Source organism: Triturus cristatus, chromosome 2_1, assembly GCF_964204655.1.
Source record: "Triturus cristatus chromosome 2_1, aTriCri1.1, whole genome shotgun sequence".
Taxonomy (NCBI): Eukaryota; Metazoa; Chordata; class Amphibia; order Caudata; family Salamandridae; genus Triturus; species Triturus cristatus.
The window spans coordinates 630,666,725-630,685,566 of NC_140581.1; the positions used below are offsets into that span (position 1 = coordinate 630,666,725).

General features: G+C 42.6%; 1 protein-coding gene across 2 annotated transcripts in view; it reads left to right on the forward strand.

Annotated features, from left to right (window-relative positions):
- PPIP5K2 (diphosphoinositol pentakisphosphate kinase 2) overlaps nt 1–18,842 on the forward strand; it is a 1,583,220-nt gene that overhangs the window by 105,077 nt on the left and 1,459,301 nt on the right. For both annotated transcript variants that reach the window (XM_085632565.1, XM_085632566.1), the window contains exon 2: nt 9,948–10,361. In XM_085632565.1, coding sequence (XP_085488691.1) covers nt 10,206–10,361 — 156 coding nt within the window. In that variant the 5' untranslated portion in view covers nt 9,948–10,205. The remainder of the gene's footprint in view (nt 1–9,947; nt 10,362–18,842) is intronic.

Below are 18,842 nucleotides of genomic sequence, written 5' to 3' on the forward strand. Positions count from 1 at the left end.
AAGTTTTCATATGGTGCTGCAAAGGGAGAGGCCTCTTGAAAAGGGTTGGGTTGCGTCTCCTGCATATAAGTTCTAAATCCGATTACTGTTCCCAAGCATTGGACAAAATGGTTGGCTAGGATTAAAAGAGTTTGAGGTTGCGTGTTATGGATGAGGCTGTTGGGAGTTAGACTGGCACATCATGGTTGGGTTGAGTGTTAAAGGTTGAATCAAATACTAGATTGTCATTGTGGCAACATTGTGGAGAGGCCATGTTGGGTGCCAGAAAGCCTGCATGGGTGCCAGTGGCCCACACAAGAGATGATGAAGGTTCTGCAGTTCTCCAATCTGTGCAGTGATTTGATGGAAAAAGGATGCTGTGAGTGGCAAGCATTAGGGTGCTGGGACAAAATGGCATCTTGGTTGAGACTAAGGCCTGGATTGTGGGCTGCTGCTTTAACACAATAGAGTGAAATAAATTGAGTGGTTTGGGGATGATAATTTTTGTTTTTGACTCGCACTGCTCTAAGTTCTAGTATATTTCAGCAGGAGATAGCGGAGAAGGCAGTATTTTGAAGATATGTTAACAAACTTCATTAACACGCGAATTCAAGCATTATGTTATGGAATTTGATTAGCTCTGGCTTAAAGGAGTGCAGAGGTTAAACGCCTCATTGGTGAGAGAGTATGTGGAACAGCGTATGTGCCTGTCATTTTAGCCACAAAATGGTTGATGGCTCGAACTGTAAAGGTGATGGAAATTATCAAGTACAGACGGGTAGTTTTACTCTCTAGTTTCCAGGTCCGACAGCTAATAACTTTGCAAGCGCCATCATACAGCTATCTAAGTGATAACAAGGAACTGAGCATCCCTATAACATCAACCTTAATTCACATTATCCTCTGTGTTGGTTTGCAGATCAGTCCTTTTCCTTGAACCGTACCATCTAACGGTCTATTCTTTAAGCATTTTGTCTGTTTGGAAAATGCGTAATCGTTTTTCTTCTTACTATTTTAATAAAATATCATATGACAGAAGTAGTGGTGGCTGTAACAATTGGAAGGACATCCATTAGCATAAATATTAAAGGTTTACACCGGTTTACAGCATTTGTAAATCAAAGGCTCCTGCTGCATTCACAAATGCACAATGTAAGAAGTTTTATTTGTATTTGAATAGCTTTTAACTGCTTGAGTACTCGAAGAGGCCTATAATTAATTTGTCTCTTGTAAAGCTATGTAATCTCTCTGTATTTCAATCCTACTCCCCCTACTGGGTTGTTTAGATTCACCCGGGAGTAGACCACTTCATTACCCCTTGCTCTGTTTCAATGTCTGTCAAAATGTGGACGCATTTATTACTCGACATTTGTAATTTGTTTTAGGTACACAGTGAAACACATCACATAAATATCCCCAGGTTGAATTAATGTAAACGAAATCTTTGTTCTGAACACTTAAAATATTTTTGTTAAATTTAAAAAAATAAAAACTGTAGTTCAGTAAGAAAATGCGAAATAATGCAAATTCTATAAAAATCAGGACAGTTGAGGTAAGTGAAAAGAAATGGTGTCAAGCAAATGGAAAGTGGCTGCATGTGATGAATATCCTAACTCGTTAAGAAAATGTTATAAAATGAGGGCGCTGCCTGGAAAATAAAGAGGGAAATACTCCAAAAGATAGCCTTCATTTGTGTTAAGTGGTATAATGGAAAACCCCGGATGAACAAACTTTGGCAAAGCCAGTAAGTCTCGCCTTTGGGGCCTATTGTTTTTACCAGTGCCTTTTGGTGATTCTGTATAGCATCTGGGAAAGAAATTTGTAAAGAAAAAAAGCACAACGATGAGACTGCCATTATTCTACTTGTGTGCATGACGACTTGTGCACTTGTGTGCATCCCAATGCATGCGTATGCCAGCAGAATGACTCGGGTGTCATTTACCTAGGTTTTTCTTATTTACAGATCCAAGGTAAGGGATGCCACTTATATCAGTAAATTTAAAAAAATTCAGAGCAAAAGTCCTAAATACATTTTTTTAAAAAGGGTGAGGGAAGAGAAGAAAAGCAGTTCTTGAGGGAGATACCAACACAGGATGTGGGTGAATAAAACGAGGGTGAGAGCAACCAGGGTATGAGGGAGACACAACGTTTGGGAGGCCAACAAAATGCTGAGGTGCAGGAGGTGAGGGGGGGGGGAGGACACCAGCGCAAGAGCTGGAAAACACATGCACTCTCATGGAGTACTTAATTAAGAAGTAAAAAAAGCTTCTTAAAAATAAGCAGTGAAATGATACAAATCAGTCAATTACAGGGATGGCAAAATGATTATGCTCCATGCGTGGGGCAAACACAAGATGGACAAGAAGGGACAAGAAAAGTCATAGAATACGGTGCAAACAAATGAGTGACAAAGCCAACCAATGTAATGCAGTGGACAGGCACAAAGCCTCTGTAAGTTCTTGGTAAGCCCACAATAGATCTTTCGCTATCCGACATCTTTAACTGTCTGGTAGGCAAGACGTAAAAACAGACATTAACCCATTATAATATCTTAAAAAGACATTTATTTTTAGTTTTTGCAACATTTTAAATGAAAAAGATATTTCCCCGGTTAAGATATTTTTTTATTTTGATCTTGCTCACGGTCTGGTAGTTTTAGAGCACTGCAAAGATTTCTCACTGTCACTTTTCTAAGGGGTATGAGATGGCTATAGAACTGTGAACATACATTTTCTTTTCGATGCTAGCAACCTTAACAATAAATAAAAATAAAAAAAACAACCTCAATCTGTAGAAATATTTTTTTCCCCACATGTTACTTGGATTAAGTGCTAAAATAAATACCTTGGCTTAATTGATGAAGCACTAGGATGGAAAGTTGGAATTTTGTTCCCATAGCCTTACTCCAATGTTTGGAGCACATTGTAAATACTTTGCAGAGTCCTTCAAAGTAAACCAAGTGCCCCAGGATATAAAACATTTTGCACTTGAAGCTTTTACACAAGATGAAAAATTGCATGTGTATGAAAGCGACATAAATGTGCCTTTATTCCTGACACTTTTATCACCCCCAAAAAACCTCTCCCTTTGTACCTCTAATACATGTGGAGTGCATTGCTCCCCACACTTATCTGACAAACAAACGCTTTCTCACTGCCTTTGAGCAGGAGTACATTTGTGTGGAATTCAAGGAAGGAAAACTAATTGTAAGAGTCGTGATTTGCTTGTGGCCCTTCCTTTTATTGCGAGGCCTGCTAGAATTGCCCTCAGACCCTTCCTCTGCCCCAAATTTTCAGATATGAAAATCACATTCAAAGATGCACTTTATGAACATAAAATACCCCCTATCCAGGGAATCAGAACTTGCAATTCACGCAAGTTGTCGTTGTTAACGTAAATTATATGCAGGTGCAAAAACATTTTTGTGAATTAGCCCTTTGTCCTTATGAGTGTAGAGCCGACGTCCTGCTTGAGCACAAATGTAGTACGTCTGGTTTTTCTACATTGTTTTGTAAAGAACATGCTGCCATGAATGCTACGAGCTTCTTAGAATTACAGGCCAGGGCTTTGTGGCTATCATGCTCTAAATGTTTGCAGACCGACTTTTAAAAATGCATTCTGAATGTGTGAAAGGGCTCCACTGGAAATATTAACAACACTGAAGATTTGCATCTATTGCCAAAGCTTCGGGCACTGTGATCATACTGTTAAGGATTGATCAAAATATTATCTTGTGGATCACTTGAAAGGTGCAACGTTTCAATGGAGGTCACCTCAGAGCTACCCTTATGTTGAGGTGCATCCTTGGAGGGATAGAAATAGAGCTTGAACTTCACGACTGAGGCTCAGTGCTTTGATTTGGACTTATATAGAACCATACAAGAAATCAAAGCAATTCAACTCGCATTGAAATCCTCCTTTCTGAAGTCAAAGGGCAAATCCGTTGCATTTTGTACGGTGCGGCTTCAAGGTACTGCATTAGATGAGAAGGAAGACACTTTCCCAGGAGACTTAACATATACCCAACATGTTCCCCTAGGTAGCATCTACTCGTCATATGTACTAGTGTATGTGGGCGTACCACCATGTCTTGGTGGTGAGGCCTACCAAACAAGGGTATTGTATACTTTGAGTGAATACAAGAAGTGAGACACAAAACAAAATTCTGATATAATGAGACTAGTATACATAGGTAGTTTCTGATGTTTTATAAGTTTGGTACTCTTCCTGTGGTTCGACTTCCTTTCTACAATGGACAACTAATTTATCGTTGTCTGATATCGCAACTTGCCAGCCTGGCTACTGAAATGCTCCAATACGGTCTTGGTAGTTTTTCCCCTTAATTTCCCCACCATTTTGAAAGAAGTGACAAAGCCCTCATCTGCCACTCTTACCAGATCTCAGAACTCAAAACTGCATATTTTTCAAATGGCCAGCCTTTGTTTTACTTAATTTAAAATCGTGCTACTGTCAACGTTTTGCTATTTCAGAATATTACTGTGCAGTGGAACCAGAGACTAGAAACTGTGGTTTTGCATAGAAATGATTTAGCATTTGGTCTTTGCAAAAAGTTTTTTTTAAAACAAATTTTATTGTGTCAATCGTCAAATATCATGCAGGGCTCTGTAACCCCGAGGTCAACTTCTACATTTTACAATATACAAACTGTGTTGACATTGAATGAACATATCTTGCAAAAGAAAAAAAGTCATAATACTGAACAACACCCCCCCCCCCAACCCCCCACTGCACTGTCTTGCATCACTCCTTAAGATTCACCACTACCCACCCCACATCAATGACAATTCCGGTTGCACCATGGTCTCCTGCGCCGCCACCCAAACCCCTATCCCAGAAGTGCTGCGTCTCCATTGGGAACAGGCTCAAGGGGGAGGCCTCTATAATCCGTTTATATCTTTCAGATTTTAGAATGTTTTTGTGGGCACCCCGCGCTTTGAAAATAGGAATCTCTCGGCCCATATTGAAATCAAGACCATTCTTCCATGCTGTTAAAGATGGTGGTGCCTCTGCATTCCACCGCCGTGCAATGTCCCGTTTGGCTAATGTAAACCCCAATAACATCAGGTGGCGCTTATATATATTGCCCCCCACACCCTCCATGATATGTAGCAGCTCCAATTTAGGTGAGAAGGGGATTTCCCAACCCAAGACCTCCGCAAGACAAGCCACTACCCCAGGCCAGAATTTCTCAATCACTTTACATTGCAATATCGTGTGTAGAAGAGTTCCGTTCTCTTGACCACATCGCAGACAAGGTGGGGATGCCACCAGGCCCGCTCTCCACAATCGGACTTGTGTATAATATACCTGGTGTAGATAATTGAATTGGATTAATCGAAGGAGCATGGCGATTGCCGCCTCCCAGGGGGAGGCCAGATCCTCCGTCCAATCCTCACTCTCTAATGGACCCAGGTATTTGCAAAAAGGTTTTGATTGTATTTGGGTAATTAACAGGCCATCTTGGCATAGAAAATCTTCCAATGGGGTTGGTGCTTCATAATCTTTGAGGATATGCGTTACCCACCATGGCACAAACTGACACCATTACCAGCAGATTTCCTATGACACAAAAGGGCCTATTCACAAAGGTAAACTGTAAGTTACATGGGTATATTTTCTCTTACACAGAGTAACTTTAGTACTTTTAGCTAATCACCATTTACAAGTATAAAGTTACTCAAACATATAGACTTGCATGTCTCCACCCTCTGAAACAGTGGGTGGACCCAAATTTATAAATGTAAATTGCTACTTCTTAAAAAGGAGCAGTAGTAACTCCAGCCCCATACATTGCCAAACACTAATACTGCAACACCCTTCTAAAGAAATCAGTGAAGATAGGGACTTCAAATAGAACCCCATTGGAAATAATGTTAAGATAAATTACATTATAATGTTACAAAATTAAGTATAATTAAAAAATACATATTTTATAACCAAATATTTTAAAAAGTGTTTTAAATTACAAAATAATTTAAACTTTCATATTTGAAGTATACAATTAGTTTACATTATTTCTATGTATTACCTTTTTGTAATCGTTAATATATAATAAATACATATTTTACTTCAGGCAGGATTTTAAAAAAAAATCCTTTAGGAAAATGCTAAATTTAATTTATTTACATTAATTATATTTACTTCAAATTAAGTCAACAACTGTAGAATTTTTAAATCTTATTCTAAAATAATACACTTAAATATATAAAATTCATTCATGGTAATATTTAATATAAAATATTTTTACTAAATGTTTTAAAATGTATTTCATTTTTAACATTTTCCTTATACTTTACAATTTGAAAAGCTCTGCACCTGGTGGAAGAGATCTCCCTATGGTAAAATATAGGGAAAAGTAAAAACATTTATCCAACTAAGAAAAATAGTAAACCTATTAGTATTTTAAATATTAATGTAAATGCAATTAAATATTTTAAATGAAGAACAAAATCGTAACATGCTACGGCACTATTAAATTACATTTTGCATTTATTTATTTTGAATATATTGAAGTAAAATTCTTTTTCTGAAGTCTAAAAAAAATCCTACCTAAAGTTAAAAAAAGTACATTTAATTATGTATTAATAATTATTTAAAGTGGTGCGTAGAATTAAGTGATTTAATTATATTTTAATTTAAATTAATGTTGCATCAATTTTTCAATTCAAAAACGTTTTTAAACGTAGTTTTAAAATATTTTTAACATTCATTTGAATGTTTTAATATTTTTAACTACTTTAAATAATTTTATTTAACATGTTTTCATATGGTATTTTACCTATGGGGTGCTGCAGTACCGGTGATATGACCCCCCATCTCATGCTACCTTTCCCAAACCAGTACACCACCACTTTCTCATTGGACAGTTAGAATTGTGTTCCTGTGCTCCCTGTGGTTGCGGCAGGCTGATAAATGTATGAGTTGTATGTCTTTATCTCCGTTTTAAGGCTGCTTCCAGGCATTGGGGGGGAAGCTGAATGATAAATCGCTATTTTCTGCATCATTCAGCACTGTAATTTCTGTTTTAAAGCAGATGTCACTTTCTTTCATGCAGTGATGGATATTTGAGGCATTCCGTCATATTAAATAGACGCCCTGCTGCGCTTTCTAATTATCAGTGAATCTGCATGTCATTTGCATATATCTGAAATTGCAGATGGTGATTTCTCTGCATGTGCCACCTAGTGCAGATACCTGTGTACAGTATTAGGTACCACAAAATACTAATAGTTATTTTCTAGACTCGGCCTTAGAAACTGTTTTAGCCATGTTGTCTAGAAGCACATCTGCTGTTCAGCATGGCTGAAAGTTACTGAAATCCCAGAATCGCAGGATGCTGAACCGATGCCGAGTCTCTTCGCCCCCCATGTTGAGTTTGTCCTGCCCCTCCTAACACAAATAAGCGATACGACGTGGCCTGAGCTGAACACATCACAGCTCTTTTTTCAGTGACTTTCAGCCGTGCTGAACAGTAGATGTGCTGCTAGACAACATGGCTAAAAGACATTCACATTGACAAGGCCAATTGCTCGGGCATTGCTGAGATCCATTAGCTTTGCCAGTGCTTGTTCAGTTTTTACTGGGTCTTGCTGAACAAATGTGGACGTGATAGTGAGAAACAGTTGAGGAACTTTGAAGTGAAGCGAGGATGTGGCATAACTGCAAGAGGTGCCGACAGGGGACCTGGGGAACCAGGTTTGAATCTCTTGGTCGGCTGAACAATTTGGATTCTGGGCACATCAATTGCACATCCCTCTGCCTACAACAATGAATGTGTAATTGTGTAATGTAACTGATAGGCACTGAAAGCGCTCCAATACCATCGGCTGGTGTTAGAACTGTGGCAAGATGGAGGACGGAACAAGTGCTCCAATACAATTGGACCGGGCAATAAAAAAACTGGAGCGAAGAGGGAGATAGTTGGGGGATGGGTTAATCAGGGAAGCAGGAGGGGATGGGGAGATGGGCAAGCAATGACCGGTAAAAACACCTTAATTGAAGCAGGGTTAGTGTAAAAAATGAATGAGTCATTGTGTAATGTAATTGGTGAGCACCTAAAGCGCTCCAATACCATTGGCTTGTGTTCGCTTTATAGCAAGATGGACGGCGAAGCGAGTGCTCCAATACCATCGGATCGTGCAAAAAAACCAAGTGTTGCTCGTGGTTTAACCACTTTTTAAGTAATGTATTAGTTTAAGTATATGTGCATGTATTTTAGTGGTATGTGTTTGTGTACAAGGGAGACTGCCTTGAAACACAAGTACTAATATGGAGGGCTTGAAAACAAAGAAAAAAATTGCTCCTCAAACTGGGAGCACTGTAAAGAGATATGTACTTGGTCCATGCGCTATTGAAAGGCCAAACACAAGAGGAAGGCTTGACGCCCGCAGGCCATGACAAATGGCATCAAAGAAAATGAGAGCGACGCTGAAGTTTACCAATGGTAGGAGATGGGTGGCCTGTAAGGCCACAGATGGAATACAACATGTCTCTTCGAGACCGCGCATGTGCTGTCTAGTCGAGACCTACAAAAACGGTCACAAATGTATATTGCCCTGTTCAGAAAACATTTAATATCTTGACTTTTTAACGCCACATTAAAATTACAGTAAATCAGTCTGTTTAAATTAAATCTTTTTCAGTAAATGGACATTTCCATTAGTGCCAAGAAGCTAGAGATCGTGTGCTAAAAAATGCTACGTAACATAGCATTCAGTGTTTAAGACACTTTTATTAGTTGACATCGATTTTTAAGCAATGCTCTCTAGATGTTTAAATCATGATACCATTGAGTAGTCAAAACTACTCACAACTTATCTTTTGTTCTCATTAGTAAACCAGGAAAAGGTCTATGTTGCCAACCCAGGTGTCATTAGTTATGTGTTCTGCAGGTGTTTTTCCTATTTATTCAAATTTAAATATAACACTGTAACATTCAAAGCTGATGCAACACCGGAGGATCAACATATTTTAACATGGGTAAGGCCAGAGGATATTACTGTCCCATTCGTCAGTAATTGCTTCACCAGTGATCTATGAAACTTCTCTGATTCCTACATTATACAACTGTGTTACTATATATGGTGTTTTGGGTAATAAAGCTAAATACATTTATGCTGGCACCAAATGTCATTTTGTTCCTTGCATCACTCTCAAGCTTGTTGTACTTTTGCCAGTTATTAGTAGTTGTGCTTTTCCAAGAATCAACTTTTCTCAAGTTCACTCCAGCAGCCAGATTGACATTGAGTAGTGCAAATTCTAGATACTGTAATCTACCTACAAGTCCAGTTGCTGGGGAGCAATAACAAGATCATGTGTCCCATAATAGGTTTGTAATGAAATGTGACTCTTAAACTGTAGTTGCTTACTATCCTTAGTCTCCAAATTTGAGAACGTTAGCCTGAACAGATAAGTGCTTTTCTGATTTAATGTGGTTTGGAATGTGCAGGAGTTAATCTACCCTATTCCGGCAAAAATCGTAATTGACTAAACCAGTTTTGGATAAACCTTTGTTCCAGCGGTTTTCAGACGTTTGTAATCATTAATGATTTTCAAGTTGGCAATACTAGCTTTATCAATATAGTTCTAAAATGTCTTGTTTTTTCCTCATATGGTTATGGGAATTCACTGTAACATTCAGCAGACAGCTGATGTATATCAATATACATACTAACATGCATCCATTGGCCTCTGACTGCTCTCTTTCTATGCCGTTTTTTCTGTATCTGTGAAATTGCTGTTCCTTCAGTGCAGTGCCATGTGTAGCAGAAGAGTCACTCAACCCAGGCCTAATGGAAATTACAGACCAAGAGTCTAGATCAGCTTCCTTCAGAACTAGCTTAAACAGAGCGGAACGAGCATGATTTGAGTTCCTGTATAACTTTTGCAGTGTGAGTTGCCTTTTTAATTCTGCTCACCCTAATGTCTGTTTTCATTTCGTTGCTTAGGTAAACATTTCTTTTCGTAGAGCAGGCGATGGAGGAGTAACTTTATGGGATTTCTTGGTGGTGGAACACAAAAACAAAAAGATAGACTGGCATCTGAACGCTACTCATTGCAGCTGGCTGACATCTTTTCATACCAGCAAGTGTCTGCTCCAACTTTGACAGACTGCATGGAATTTCTCGACCTATCATCATCTGTGTAGATCAGACTTCTAGCAGAGATCCATTTGGCTCCTGGGCCCATGTAGAGTTTCTGATGCTATGTCGGTCACAGCAACAGAGAGTGACATTGCCAGATTCTTTCTTGGGGGAGAAGAGGGAGAAGGAGACGAACCTGTGGACCGGAGCCAAGCAGAAGATTTTGAGAACCTCTATGACAATGTGGAAGATGACGAAGATGATGAAGAGTACGATTCTGTATGTACTTGATATATTTATTTAAAGATTTATTGAAGTAGTTTTTGTCAAATGTCAATTTCACACTTTACCTGCATGCTTTTACTTGAATTCTTCCCTTTGAACTTAGAGAATTTGTTACATGAATGTCAGTGCAAATCGTAACATGATTTTTTATGGTTGTACGGCGGTGTGCAACCTAAGCATTGTAAGACATTGTAAATGTTATTGTTAGTAATCCAAGCGTATCTTTGATACAGGTCCCTCAAAACAAACCTCCAAATATGGTTAGTGAGTCTCACCAATCCCTTTGAAATACTGCGTAGACTGGAAGGCAATAATGAACATGTGAATTACATTTTCCACTTAAATAAGAAAGAAATAAGAAAGATGCAGTGTTCCTAAATCTTTAAAGGATTTCGATGGGTAAATCAGAGTAAAAATTAATAAATTAATTAATATGACAGTTTTTAAAGCTTCAGTGGAATTTTAACTTTGGTGGAACGGGGATCGGAACAGGGCTTTATTCAGTCAATCAAAACAAACCTCTTCATTCCATCAATATTTTAGCTAGGTCGGTCAAAAGAAAGAGACAGATAAAGTATACTTACTATAGCTCCAAAAGTGGTACCATGCGCCGCAATGATCAAGCATAAATTGGGAAAATCTAAAACCTTTTCCATTGGACATACATTCCAGAGTCTGACAGAATCACTGTTGAAACTGCTAGTACCTGGATCTTTATGTTTTGAATATGGTTTAGGATCTCTTTAAACTTAATTTTGTCACAGTACAGCTAGCTATGGAACAAATGACCTTCTGTAGGCAGCCCCTCTGACATTGTGAAGAGCTACAATGGGTGGATCCAGTCTTGTATAGCTTGTGTACCTTTGGAAGCAGAGTGTGTAGGCACGTTCTTTGTGTTGTGCATAAAAGAGTGGCTTTGCTTTCACCCAGATGTTTGACCATGATTCATCTTTAATTTAAAAATCACTTTCTCTGACCATTGCAGGGTTAATTAGTGTCTGGTATCAGAATTAGCTTTAAGTGGATGTTCCTTTCCTAGCTGAAACCTAAGCAAAGCCTTGATACAAGTGTATTGTCCCTAGTTCCATTTGCCCTCCACTTTAATATCCTTCTGTTCGATTTCTTAATTGTATGTATTGGTAGATGTACCTTCGACTGGCTATTTTCCTCACAAACCAAACTCTCTGGGTGGGACACTGGCTGTTTGTGATGCCCGAAGTGTCACTTTGAGAACAAAAGGCCATTATAACAGCTGTATTACCCTGATTAAGTGAAAGTGGGGCAAGAAAGTTGTTATTGACAGTGTCTGATCACTTTCAGCTATTACAAGACTGTTTTTTTTAGTTGACACGTTTCCAAATGTTCTTTTGATTGTTTTATATTAGAGTCTGATGGGTGGCTAATATTAACTCTGTAGGCCAAATCCAAATCTGTTGATTTCCATCGGAATCTGGAGACAGTAAATTGTATTGTCTCTTTTGGTTAATAAATATTTTGCTGACGTTAGAGCATTTTGTTGGTAAACAACATTTTTTTTAAATCTTAACCCCTTGAGTGCCCCGCCCTTTCCACGCCCTGTGCCGGGCGTTTCATTAGCGGGCGGGGCTCATGACGAGATAGTCTCGTCATGGGCACAGCGCAACCGCGGCCCATGACGAGACCATCTCGTCATGGGCACTCAAGGGGTTAAACAGAAATATATATAGTGACTTTTGGGTGGGGTGGTGTGGTGTGGTGCAGTGCATGGTGCTCAATGTCCAGCAACAAGGTGTTGCATAGCAATCCAAATACGAAAATACCAAGAGTGAGAAATGATGGTAGCTGTACGTATATCTTGTTGCAGCATCATCCTTTACTGAATAGGTATTGTGAAATGCAAAAGTGATGGTCTAAGTATTCAGTCAATCCACTTCAACTGTAGGTGGTTTGAACCTATACTATTCAGTATGTGGGTTGTCATCAGGGCCTCTTTATGGGATAGGATCACCAGAAAGTCAAATTTAAATCATAGAATGACCCAAAAGTCCAAAACAAGTAGAGGCATAAAAATATTTATTTGTGATGTTGGGTCGGTAGCATTAATTTGATGCAGCCTTTATGGAAAAATGTTTACTTATTGTCATTTTGATGTTATGCTCTGTAGTGTAATAAGTTTGATTAAAAAGAAATGTTTTAAAGAGCCAGATTGCCAATTTTGACACGTCTTTTATCATGTCTTTTGTACAGTGATGATTAGCGTTCTCCATAAAATTTATATACAATGTTGGGTAGTGGTCAGGCGCTCCCTACACATGGCTGTCCCTATGTCCGCAGGTGCTGTATCCCCAACAAATACCATAAAGGCCCACAGGGCCAGAACACGTGTATCACGTCTGGTGTCTCCACTTTGCATCTTGGGCATTCATCTGGGGCCGTAGGAAAAATGCTGTGGAGGTAGAACTGGATGTATTTAACCCAAGGGTTGGAGGCAATTTTGTCAGAAATAGGAAGTGATTTTGTCATGAATGGTGAATTTGAATGTCTGGTTCTCTAACCATCAGGGATGGAAGTCTCCACGTGGGGACAGGGCTAGGCACTCTCTCCAGCACGCTATCACGTAAAGGGAATTATGGTCTGAGAAAGTCTTGCCTAGGTATATCGAATTCGCAGTGTGGGTTGCAAGGTCTATAAAGCAAAGTATATAGTGAAACTGACATGTAGGTGGTTGGATGGAGTGAAAAATCTATATATTCACTATCGTGCGCGTGATGTGCCTGCCAGACATCCGAATGTGTCCAGTGGGTCAGCAAGTTGCTCAGCACCGCAGCTCTGCGGGCATCGTTGGCAGGGTTGTGGAATTTAATAAAATATCTACTTGTCCATGGGACAGGTTGCTTAAAAAATCTACTTGTCCTGTAACAAAATCCACTTATCCCTTTGGTACCAGGTAGTGCGGCAGAAAATGATGGCAGTAATCTCCTTGTATAGCTCTGATAATAAGCTCTCTGACTATTCCATAGCTAACACAATAGTAGGGTTTGAATATTTGCAATTCACTTAATTTGCCACCTTTCTGCAGACGGGCTGGAGGGAGGTAGCAGTAAGCTATAGTTTCCCGTGGTTGGAACGCCCTTTTGGTCTGTACAAACCTACTAGCATGTTTTACGGGTTTTCATCAGCTAGTCTCTAATATTTTATCATACAGAGAAAGGCCGAAAATTTACTCCTGACAAGGGCAGAAGTAAACCTTTCAGGGTTGGGCAAAAAAGTGGTTGGTGGGAAAGTGAACTTGTTACTTCTCAACAGATTTTCACATAAGTAAATCTACACATGCATATTTGTTCGTGCTAAAATGCAGTCCACAAGTATTTTCTAGGAGTACGATTTCCTAACCAGTTCCTGTGAATTCATGAAAGCCTTAAATCTGCACTAATGCAAGGACATAAACCATGGTTGCACTTTTGTGACTTTCTTTAACAATTTGGCCCTGTAGGAGGCTGGCTTAGTATTTGGCAAAAGGCACACAATTGATGGATGGAATGCAAAACAAATCAAAACATTCGCCCCCCAGTCAAGAGAAATGGCTTAAATCCATCATCCTTTTGCTCACCATGCCACCCCAGTTTAGACCTGGCCATATGCAAATCATTCTTGACCCCGTGCCTCATGGGAACAGTCCAGCCCAAACTGCCAAGCCAGGTCCTCCCTGGACCGGAAACCAGCATCCTAGGACCGGTTTCGGGGTTTCACCCCTCAAAAGCCAGGATAGCTTGAATCCAGTGGCACAGTGATCCCGGGACCCACGTCTGGGCATACCCGGCGCACTTTGGGCGAGACAGCAAAAGACGCACAATTGATGGACGGAATGCAGTTTGGGCTGAACTGTTCCCATTGGGCACATGGTCAAGACTGATTTGCATATGGCTGGGTTCAAACTGGAATGGCATGGGGAGCAAAAAAAACGATGGATTGAGGCCCAGATCTCTGTACTGGGGTGAATGTATGACATTGTTCTTCATTCTGTCCATTAATTGTTGTTTTTGGCTTAGTACATGGTGCACACTTAAAGGAGTGATGCACCTTGCACTAATCCAGGCCACCCTTATGGTTATTTGAGTGGTCTTTGAGAGCTTTTAAGGTTATCAAAGTGGTAGCTCTGGAGAGCAGCTTGCTTTACCACATTTAATCAAGAGTGTAGATTAGATGAGAAAGAACCACAGAGTGTTTATGAAAAATAAGTCTATTTATTAACCCAACACAATCACTATCGCTTGTTCTATCTCCTAGAAGGAGATATCAACAATACACATAAGAATACTTCAAAGGAATTAGGTAAGTAGCTCAAATATACCATATACTAAACAAGTGGAATGTGAACTGCAAAGGTGAACAGGAGTTGGACCAAAAGACTTAGAAGAGTTTGGAGAACCAAGAACCACCCAAGGTAAGAACCCAGGAACCCCAAGGAGTCTGTGTGCAGAGTGGAAATACAGCTGCGTGTCCACTAGAAGTAAATGGAAAAGTCACGGTTGCAGTTTTAAAGAAAAAGGACCCTTCCTAGAGGACCCTGAAGAAACCCTTTGGAGGACAGAATGTTGGAGAGCCACCCTACCCATGGATGCCTTGGGAACCTGGTTACCTGCACCCGGGAAGCCAGGTGCATAGGGCGGAAGTGACGTCGGAACCTCTCGTAGATAATGGACGACTCAGGAAGAAAGGCCTCTGAAGAAGTCTGTAAAGATGTCCGTTAGAATCCAAGGGTGGATTCTTGACGAGGAGAACCTGCAAGCATAGGGGACAGACTTTATGCCACTTGGAGGTGACCAGGTGGCACTGAAGCACAATGCCCACCCTTGGCAAGAAGTTTGGAAGAGTTGACGTGGAGCTTTTCACTACAGCCACGGGGACCAGGCGACGCTGTGGAAGAGCAGGAGTCTTACATGAGCCGTTCCACATCAGGTGTCTGTGTCCAGGTGGTCGGTGTCCGGCTGGAGCACCAATAAGCCTTGGTAGCCGCTACTGGTTTGGAAGACAACAATATGTAATCATGGAGACCAGCAAGGTCCCAGGGACTTATCAAATGCAAGAGAGTCGTAGCAAGCCCCGAGCAAGCAGGGTAGCCCACCAAAGCAGAAGAAGACCTTCGAGAGGACCCTCAGGCCGAAGGCACAGGAGTCGCAAGAGAACCTCCGGCAGCTCACCAAAAATGGAGGCCTATGATTCAAGGGAAGCAGGGAAGGCTCTGATTTTCGAGGGATGATATGCTGGAGCTTCTTGTAGCCCGAAGATCTCTGGAGTGCAGAACCAACAAGCCTTTCCAATGGGAAAGTCGGTGCTGTGCACCGGGGATTGGACTCAGCGGCTCAGACAAGGGACACTGTCCTCGAAATTGCAGGGAAGACAGGTAAGGCCTCTGGGGAGCCACAGATACACCACCTGTGTTGCTGAGCCACTGAAAGTCCGTAGGACGACAGGAGCAGCTAACCGGTCCGCTTCAATATGGTGCCTGCAGAAGGGGAGTGACTCCTTCACCCCAAGGGTGATTACTTCAGATGTCTTTGATGTCCACAGCTCCCTGGAGATCCTCAGAGAAGCACAGACATGGACGAGGCAGAATACTGACAGGAGCGCGAGACCGGGAGCAGCAGGAGTCTTCCTTGTTGCAGTCTCAGTTCCAAGCGAAGTCCTGCGAAGTCAAAGTGTCAAGAAGGTCGAAGAGTGTCTTGATTTCAGAGGTGAGTTTTGTTCAGCGATGAATCTGAGGACACACCTATGGGGTAGCCCTCCATTTCCCAAGGAGAGGGTTGGAACAACTCAGGGGCCCCTCCCAGAGGGGAGGATACTCCCCTGCCCTTTGGCCAGTTTTCACGCCAGAGCTGGAACCAAGGGTTCCTGAACTGGCTCACAGTGTATGCAAGGAGGGCACCAAAGTACCCTAAAATGCAGTACTGTCTAGAGGGGGTCACACCTCCCTGTGACAGGAGACCTATTGTTCTGCCTTCCCCTGATTGAACCTGGTTCAGCAGCAGGAGGGCAGAACACTGTCTGTCGTCAGCAGCAGCACTAGCTTGCTGGCAGACCCTGAAAGACTGTAACCGAGAGTACAGGTAGCTCCTCTAAGGAGTTCCCCAGTACATGGTATCATACCTCCAACACCAGAATCGGTGTTTGGGTATGATTCCAAAATGTTTAATACCAAACATGACCAGGTTCGGCGCAGCCATTATATAGTAAAGCATCTCGTAATGACTGACGTCCACTATATGTCTTAAAATGCGTGACAGCACTTATAAACCCTGGGGAATCGACTCCGGGGTTTGTAGGGGTGTCCTGCTCCTGCAGGGGCATACTCACACTTCTAACCAATCACCCTGCCCTCTGGACTGAAGAGCCTACCATAGGTGTTACTTATAAGTTTTAAGTGCAGTGACCTCTGATAGAAGAAAATGTATATCTGTCGTGAGAGATGCAAGCACCATCTCACACAGGCTGCAATGGCAGACCTGTAGTCCGAGTTTAGGTGGACTCCCATGGGTGAGACAGTACATGCTGCAGCCCATGGCACACCCATGGTGTACTGATGCCCTGGCTACCTTAGTAGCATATACTAGAGACTTACTAGAGTACACCAGTAGCCAATTGTGGAGGTACTTAAGTACTTATCAAAGACATTTTAGGAGAGAGAGCACAGATGCTGGGGTCCTGATTATCAGGATCCTGGCAAACTACAATCAAAACATACTGAAACAAGGCAAAAAGTCGGTGTAACCGTAAAAGAAAGATCCTACTTTTCTATATGCCCCTGTTGAGGTCTGGCGTTAACCAAGACCTATTGTTTTTATTGAAATTCTGTCCCTCCATCTACTGGCTGGTTTCACTGGAAGTGACAGCAATCTGCTCTTTCATAAGGAGCATATCGGCACGCAAAGTAGTTTTGTTCAGTGCCAGGAACTACTGAGGCAATTGTGCTTTTTAAGACCAAAACTATTTTTGCTTTTTGTTGGAAGGGTGTTCTCCGGGCGGCTTCGGAATACGTTCCTGACCACCCTTTGACCCACCTCTCCTAGAGTTAGGCCAAGCGCTGGTGAAGAGGCCCTTCTGGGAAGGGTCTCGTCCCTAGGATCGTACCCGCTGAGCTCACACTATTCGACAGAGGGACACCACACAGTAGTTCTTAGTGAGATAGTATACTTTATCGATAGTTTCCGGGGATCTTTATGATCCGTGATACAGCCGTTAAATCAATGCCACCAGCGGCGGTGGTTTCGTGATGGGGGTAGTGGGGTAGCGGGACAGTCTGTAGGTCCGTGTCTCTTGGGGAGTATCCGTCTCACAGATCTCAATCCTCGAGCTGGGGGATTCGGGTTCACTCGGCAATCTCCGCCGATCCTTCTGGATAGAAGCGCCGCGAGTCTCTCGGCAGGCACAGGTGGTATCCGATTCTCGGGAGCCGCGACGGCGTCAGCGGGGCTCAGATGGTTCAGCATTCGGGCAGCCGCGACAGCGTCAGCAGGGCTCAGATGGTTTCAGAGTTCGAGGAGCCGCGACAGCGTCAGCAGGGCTCAGATGGTTTCAGGGTTCGAGGAGCCGCGACAGCAGGGCTCAGATGGTTTCAGAGTTCGAGGAGCCGCGACAGCGTCAGCAGGGCTCAGATGGCTTCAGGGTTCGGGGAGCCGCGACCGCGTCAGCAGGGCTCCGGTAGCGTCCTTCGGTTCAGATGTCGGTCGAGCCGCGACCAGGTCCGCAGGGCTCTCGTAGGTCCAGGTCTTCTCTGCCGCCTGTCCCTTCAGCACCCCTTGTTATACTCCCCCCTCCTCTTTGAATTCCGGAGTCCTCGCAGAGAGGGGTCTTGGTGCCTGGGGGCGGTGTGTTGGGATTTCCTGCCGCTCGGCCTTTTGATCTGTTCAGGTTGGTCTGGGAGGGACTCCAGATGCCCAGCATGCGAGGCGCCCGCTCACCGGGGGCCTGGTGGCAGATCGAAACCCTCCTTGGGGAGGAAGATCAGAGGTGTGACAGAGACGGCGCCTCCCGGTCTTGCTTGGGGGGGTTTCTCTCTCCCTCGGCCGGCATGCGTGGTAGTGTCTTGGGTTTTGCTGGGGCCTGGGCCGGTCATCGGGTTTAGTCTGCCATGGAGGCCGGAAGTCTGTGATACCAGGGAGGATCAGGTGTGGTTGCAGGGTTGCTTACTGGTCGGGAGGGTCCACGCCACGAGGCCGGTCTCACACGTGCCCCCCCCCAGCTGAAAGGCGGGGAGAACTACCCATCCACTTGGGGGTTCTCCTCGATGAAGCGGAAGAATCGGGACAGGCCGTCGGCGTTGGCGTGGTCCGCCCCGGGGCGATGCTCCACAGTGAAGTCCATCCCCTGGAGGGAGATGGACCATCGTAGCAGTTTGGGGTTTTCTCCTCTCATTTGCATCAGCCACCGTAAGGGTCGATGATCCGTTTGAACTCGGAAGTGGGTTCCGAACAAGTAGGGCCGTAGCTTCTTGAGGGC